Raw genomic sequence first — 7,635 nt, forward strand, 5'->3', positions numbered from 1 at the left:
TTATAATTATCACAAACACGTACGCACGCACAGATATACACACACACGCGATGTATGTCTCACAACAAAGAAACCACTTCCCCACTTTCAATCACCTATCACACTTCCTGAGTGTCACAAGTGTTGCTTATGAGTCGGTACGCTTTTTGGAAACATGTTCAGCAATAAAATATCCCCAATTATTGACTATATCTCCATAAACTTCACTTATTTACACTAGTTTTCCTTGGCTATTGATTGTTACCTGCGTGTGAATGCATCCTTTATATGTCATTTAGTCATTTCCCTAGTTTACCCATATTGTCCTTTCCGTGTACATTTTTCTACCTCTACTTTTACTTTTATTTTTTTTTACACAAGCCTACACGTAATAAATAAAAAGGCTGCCTTCAAAAGCAAAACATATTATTTTTGTTGTTCTGTCGTATATATATGACTTGCAAGAATACCCAACACACATTTAAAGTCTACTTCCAAAAATCACGCCAGTTTGCAGTTTTGGGCTTGGGGAGGTTTTGGACGTGGAAGTTACTTGGCTTAAGTTAGTGGGCTTAAGCGTCATCATACATCGGGTTACTGAAGTTCAAAAGATTGATGGCTGGTGTCTCGATAATCATGGCGTAGTTGTCTGCAAATCTATTGAGACAGAAAGGAAATGTATTAACAAAGCTGTTCCTTTATAGTGTAATCATGACGAGTACGTCAACTACAGTCGTCCCTCTCACCATCGCAGTTTTGAAAAATGTCATTAATTAATAAATGATTGCTGTTTTGTGGTTGACTATGGACATTTATTAGTCTAAAAATATTGAATGACAAGTCAGGTGTAGTATTCTGGCCACTAGGGGTCGGTAATGACATGATATGGCATGTTTGATATGATAGACTGAAAAAAAAGTTCTTCTCCCATTCCTTGTGGAAGTGGTAAGATTTTGGCTTCTTACTTTGTCCTTGTACCGCACTCTGTTTGAAACCCTTTCTTTAGAATAAATAAATAGGAGGCAAGCTAGTTAGCTAGCTAGCATGCTATGCTCAAAGCTGAGGCTGTCTCAGAAAAACTGAATATCAGTGTTGCTAAATGTACTTTAAACAAAAATAATACTCTAGGGGTGTTATTTCAAGTCCACAGGACTGTGATCTTGTTAAACAACGTATTTAGAAAGTCATAAATGGGCTAATTTACTAATTTACTAAGTCTGGGACCAATTAACTGTGATAAACGAGGGACGACTGTATACCATAAAGTCATGGTGTACCTACCGATACTTGTAGTATAGACCCCCCAAAACCAGAATGGCCATGATTCCAAATGTGCATAGAATGGCTGCAATACTTCCTGGAAAAAACAAATAGGAGGAAATCATTTGTCTTTTCCACAGCAGAAGAAGACAGCATCTTCGTCACATCCACAAGAATGATTAAAAATCATATGTAAATGTTACCCTTAGTGGGGGAAAGTGAGCTAATAAATTGACAATAAAAGCACAAATACTGCGGATTTCAGAAAATAACAGATGGAATGATACAGCACTCTACAAGAAGCAATGAAGTCTGTAAAATTAAATAATAAAAAAAAATAAAAAAATTGTTACAACTATAATGATGAAAATGGTAATATTAATGATGATATAATAATGGTGATAATAATAACAATAATAATGGTAATAACGATAAAGATTATAACAATAATGATAATAATGATTATGATAATAACAATAATAATATTAAAATGATAATAATAACAGGGGAAAACAAGACAGTGGCATGAACATGATTATACCTTGCAAAAAGGGGTAGGCATTTATAAGCTTTTGCTTCAGCCTACTCCTTTTGGGCTTGTGATCATATAGTTGAATACAAATAATAATGGAAAGTTATATTTTGATTGATGTAAGAAATGCACTGTAATGTTTATATATTTGCCCAAATAAAATAAAATAAAAAATAAAAAACACGTACACTGATGGACTAACATGGAATAGTTTCAGCATCTAGCTATATTTTGATGATTTCTTAGCTAACAACTGACACTAGCTAACTAACACGCCGCCGTGCTAATCGCTAGTCTCGGCGTCATTCACCGACGGAAGAGCTCTCGATTTCGCTACAAAGACTCAACAAGATGATCGTTCTCCGTCAACATTTTGTACCTGAGGACTGCGCACTACCTTAGGATGAGAGCGGACATCGTAAGTGTTGTCACTGCTGTTTTGTTGTTAACAAAGCTAGCATAAATATGTGTATCAATGTGCCGCGAAAAGAAGTTTTGGTGGTGTTTTAAATCATCAAAATAAGGCAAGATGAACTATTATGTTATCTTCAGTTTTTTTTATCTTCAAGAGGGATTCATAGTCAAAATAGCAATAGCAATGTAAGCTAGCTGAAATTAACTTGTGTTAACTTGTGTTATAATGCACAGAAAATGGAAAGAAACATATATTTAGGTTTCACATAAGGATTGTGAATGATGGGCAAAATTCCACAAAAAGTGCAGTTCCCCTTTAAACGGTTGTGGTTATTGTATATAGCAGGGGTCTCAAACTCAATTTACTTGGGGGCCACTGGAGCTAGGGTCTGGGTGAGACTGGGCCGCATCAGGATTTCCAAAAAAAAAAAAAAAACACATTTATTAAAAACAGAAAAATGAATAAACTTTGCTTTGGTTTCGATCTTCTACAAGAAAAGCTCTGATAAAACATTCCACTGTTCTCAAATATCTTACTTTTTATTGTTCTACACAAAATAAGATGAAAAATAAATAAACAAATCAAGAATAAAGAAAATCAATCAGTAATAAATGAATAAATATAATAATAATAAAACAACAAATAATAAAAACTTAAGAAACCACATAGACAAATTATTTTTTTCAGATTAAAATGAACAAAGCATTATTAGAGCCCTGTAGACATGACAAAACACGACTATAGTCACATTTATACTCTTTTTATTTACAACATATTGCGCAACTGCAGGGTCTTGAGACACATGCTAACTCGCAAACTAGAGAGCTAGCCTTGAAGTTATTTCCTTTAAACTTAAATAGCCAAAAATTTACCACTTCCACACGGATAGGGAGGATAACTATTAACAGTTATTTAACGTTTAACATGAACATTAAACAAACGTAATAATTTTTTCTGGGTACATGATACCAACATTCAGCTTTCAGTGTCCTGCGGGCCACATTTGGCCCGCGGGCCGCGTGTTTCAGACCCATGGTATATAGTATTATGTACTGAATATTACTTTTCCATGTGACTCAATGTGTATTTGTAACAAGAAATGGAAAAAAATAACTTGTTGGTACACACCTGAGCTCAGGCCCTTACGCTTGTGCACCTCCTCTAGTCCTCTGCTGCTCCTAGTGGTACTATATATGGTGGTGGTTCTGGAAACAGTGACTCTTTGGGAGGCAGGAGTAGTGTCAGAAGCAACAGTGGTGCCGATTTTTAATCCAGTAGTAGTGTCAGTTTGGGGAATAGATGTAGTTTCAGTCAAGGAGGGCGTGCCGATTTTTAAAGTGACAGTGTGGTCAGGTTGGGAAATGGCACTAGTGTCAATTACCGAAGTGTTAGTGGTGAACGCTAAGGAAGCAGAGGTTGTGTCAGAAGCGGCAGTGGTGATGATTTGAGGTCGAGTAGTTGTGTCAGTTTGGGAAGCAGTGGTCGTTTCAGATGAGGAAGTGTTGCTGATTTTGAATGTGACAATGTGATCGGTTTTGAAAGTGGCAGTGGTCTCGATTTTGGATCCAGTGGTTGTGGCACTTTGGTAAACATGGGTCATTCTAGGAGTGGAAGTGGTCTCGATTTTGGATCCAGTGGTTGTGGCACTTTGGTAAACATGGGTTGTGCCGGAAGTGGAAGTCATCTCGATTTTGGATCCAGTGTTAGTGGCAGTTTGGTAAGCTTGCCTCATGTTGGGAGTGGAAGTGGTCTTGATTTTGGATCCAGCGGTGGTGGCACTTTGGTAAACATTAGTTTTGCCGGAAGTGGAAGTCATCTCGATTTTGGATCCAGTGTTAGTGGCAGTTTGGTAAGCTTGCCTCATGTTGGGAGTGGAAGTGGTCTTGATTTTGGATCCAGCGGTGGTGGCACTTTGGTAAACATGAGTTTTGCCGGAAGTGGAAGTCATCTCGATTTTGGATCCAGTGTTAGTGGCAGTTTGGTAAGCTTGCCTCATGTTGGGAGTGGAAGTGGTCTTGATTGTGGATCCAGCGGTTGTGGCAGTTTGGTAAGCTTGGCTCGTGTCAGGAGCGGCAGTGGTCTCGATTTTGGATCCATTTTGGTAAGCCTGGGTCATTACAGGAGCGGCAGTGGTTGGATAATCGCTGGTCATGTCAGAAGAGGCATTGTTTATGATTCCAGATATGGTAGCGGCGTCCATAATCGGACAACCTACACCAAACAACATCAGATCTGCAATTCAAAATAAAAAAAGTTTGAGTAATTTCAACATGGATTTAAAAGTCTATTTGTCTTTAAACATGAAAAAAAGAAATTTGTTCATACTGATATAAAAGTATTTTGTCAGTGAAATGAAACTAAATGACCCCTACTATAGGCTAAAACTAGACACTGGCTTCCACAGCAGTGCACACTAACCGGGTTGAGGAGTTGCGCTGCAAGGGGTCTCAATGTACCCACTTTGTTACTAATGCACAGGAATAATACTTGCATTCCCTGTATAATATAATAATATAGTAGTAATTGGAGCACAAAAAAATAATTTATATGATTAAAAAATAAGTGGAATCCCCTTATCATGACGCCCCTTGGACAGCCTGACTGACAGCGATATAAGCAGTTGGCAAAATAGCCAGAATCAAAACCAAAACTCCACATTGCTTATGTAATCTCCCTGTTTGAGCCAGCCAGTTCTTAAATTCCTGGAATGATATTTCCTAACATACACTCACACAGCCACACTGGTTTATAGTATCTGTTACATTTGGGCATTTACTTTGGTCATAGACATAACAAAGGCCCATACACAGCATTGTGTATGGTTCTGAGCTGTGATTCAGGGGTTGGACTATAGAGGGCAGTAGCGTTTGTCTCCGAGATGAGTGGCCGAACTGCATTTCCCACATTGAAGTGTGGAATTGTGGCCCACGTACTAAAAAATGAAAGGATGGAAGGGCCATGTTGATATTTGGCAATGTAAGTATGCTAATAAGATTTGTGATATAAGTGAAAATTCATATCAATTTTGCGGCCTCCCCTGCCTTTTTTTGCTGTTGTTGTTTTTTTTTTACAGTTTCCAAATATTGCAACTTTAAAGTAAATTTCAAGTACGTTTTCTACTCATAATATTAATATTATTCCCATAGCTTGACGAGCTCTACCTAATTTTCCAAAAATTATTAGTTTCTCATAACAGAAAAAAAACTTAAAAAAAAATATTTCAACTCTATGCTAATAAAATGACATTATCTTTCCTCATATTACAAAATTATTCTTGTAAAATTGTGACTTTTTTCCTCTTTACATTAGACAATAGACATTTTGACTATATAAATAGCATATAAATAAATAGCAAAATTAAAACTTTGTTTTCGTTTCTATTTAAAATTACAACTTTGTTATTTTGTTTCTTGTAGAAATTTCATTTTCCTATTCAGTTCAAGTATTGAAAATGGCTCAAAGCCGAATACTTCATCTAAAATGTACTTACATGTCACGAGAGTTCGCATGTAGGCCGCCATGGCGGTGCTGTACCTTCTTCACGTGTGCTCAAACTGAAACTTCCTGTTTCCTGCGAAGAGCTTTTGTGGCTGCATATCTTGGGGGTGAGGCTTCTCGATAACTGGGTCGGTATCTGTATAAAAAACGTTGAACTTACGGACTGGTTAAGGTGAACAGATAAATAAATACAAAATGTTACAAATAAATGAGTACACTTGACAGAAACAGGTGTGAACAATTGTTGAGTACTAAATAAGGACAGAGTGGTGTCAGGAGATCGGGAAGACCTGTGTTCGATTCTACTGTTGGTCATCTCTGTTTGGAGTTTGCATGTTTATTACCATGTTTGCATGAATCACCAACTTCAGACAGCTTATATGTATGAAATATTCATTCATTCATTTTCTACCGCTTATCCTCACGAGGGTTGCGGGGGGTGCTGGAGCCTATCCCAGCTGTCTTCAGGCAAAAGGCGGGGTACACCCTGGACTGGTCGCCAGCCAATCACAGGGCACATATAGACAAACAACCATTCACACTCACATTCATACCTATGGACAATTTTGAGTTGCCAATTAACCTAGCATGTTTTTTGGAATGTGGGAGGAAACCGGAGTACCCGGAGAAAACCCACGCATGCACGGGGAGAACACGCAAACTCCACACAGATATGGCCGACAGAATTAAAGGAATATTTTGGTAGTTAGAGCATAAAAAACCTGTTTACAACCTTTGAAATATGTATTTTTTAACATTATTAGAGCCCTCTAGACATGAAATAACACCCCTATAGTCACCATTGCACTCATATTACTGAATATAATAACAGAAAACAAGACACAAAGGAAACATAATTTAGACTCACACATGCTAGCATTGAGAGAATTGAGAGTTAATGGTTTTGTTGTTGTTGTTTTTTTTACTTCCTGTTGTCTACAGCCCTTCCTGCTGTGGCTCTAACATTGCTGTCCCAGTGTAGAATACTACATATCATCACAGCACCTTTAACATTGCTACATATAGCTAAGTATGATGTCAAATATTTTGTTATTGTTGGGAATGTGTCACGTTCTTAGCTTTGCTGTGGGTTCCCGGTGAAAACCCGGAGAAAACCCATGCATGCACGGGGAGCATGAAAACTCCACACAGAGATGGACGAGGGTGGAATCGAACTGCGGTCTCCTAGCTGTGTGGCCTGCACTCTAACCACTTTGTCGCAGTGCAGCCCCCAAATAAGTATTTATACATTATTTTCAACCTGACCACGCTTATTCGGTTTTTTTTTCATTAAGTGATGATGCAACTCCACAATAGAAGCGATCATGTCTGGTGCAGTCTTAAGCCAAAATAACACCAAAATATATCAAAAATGCACTTTATAACAACATGGCCTGCATCCTTCTGATTGAAATACACGCTCAGCAACAATCAGGAAGTGAAAAGGCATCTCACCATGCTGCACAAACGTGGTTATGAATTGAAAGGAAATTTGAATGCATGTACAAACACAGTTCAGTTGCAAATGTGAACGCTGGAAATAGTTTATGGTGTTATACAGTAGTTGTAAATAATAGTTATTTTCATGTAAAACCATTTTTTGTGTTCATGTTGTGGGTATGTTGTTTAGACATTTTGTCCAAGTGAAAGCTATGCTTGAAATGTGTCTTTTCACAAAAAACCTTTTTTTCTGTTCTTTTTGTTGAGAACTGATATTTGGTTGAAACTTAGCTATGCTCTACTGCTGATTACTAGAACAGAAAAAGGTAGAATCAACCTTTTTTTTTTCCCTGATATAAGATTAGAGTCTAATCTTTCTTGTGGTTATGTACCATTTCAATAAAACAATATTCTGTGTGCCTTGAAAAATCAGTAAAATCATCAAAAATGGCTCATACCGAGAGGGACGGCTTTTTAAAAATGGCTGCCTCATTAAGAATGGTTGTGAATT

The 7,635-nt window shown here is 37.5% G+C and overlaps 1 protein-coding gene across 1 annotated transcript; it reads right to left on the minus strand.

The window, feature by feature from the left end:
• Positions 1-340: 340 nt before the first annotated feature.
• Positions 341-3,952, minus strand: parm1 (prostate androgen-regulated mucin-like protein 1). The gene is made up of 3 exons (XM_078794386.1): positions 3,315-3,952; positions 1,261-1,336; positions 341-636 (listed from the first exon to the last, which is right to left on the minus strand). The coding sequence occupies exons 1-3, from the start codon at positions 3,916-3,918 to the stop codon at positions 552-554; spliced, it is 765 nt and encodes a 254-aa protein (XP_078650512.1). The 5' UTR covers positions 3,919-3,952; the 3' UTR covers positions 341-551.
• Positions 3,953-7,635: the final 3,683 nt, after the last annotated feature.

Source organism: Doryrhamphus excisus, linkage group LG10, assembly GCF_037039965.1.
Source record: "Doryrhamphus excisus strain RoL-2023G ecotype Guam linkage group LG10, RoL_Dexc_Guam_v1.1, whole genome shotgun sequence".
NCBI lineage: Eukaryota > Metazoa > Chordata > Actinopteri > Syngnathiformes > Syngnathidae > Doryrhamphus > Doryrhamphus excisus.

What these genes read in the sequence shown, in the direction of transcription:
- parm1 (XM_078794386.1), bottom strand. Translation starts at nt 3,918, where the DNA reads ATGAGGCAAGCTTACCAAACTGCCACTAACACTGGATCCAAAATCGAG. An exon ending in GCGTAAGGGCCTGAGCTCAG is followed by an intron (nt 1,337 to 3,314) that starts GTGTGTACCAAC and finishes TGTTTTTTCCAG; the next exon opens with GAAGTATTGCAGCCATTCTA. An exon ending in GGTCTATACTACAAGTATCG is followed by an intron (nt 637 to 1,260) that starts GTAGGTACACCA and finishes CTGTCTCAATAG; the next exon opens with ATTTGCAGACAACTACGCCA.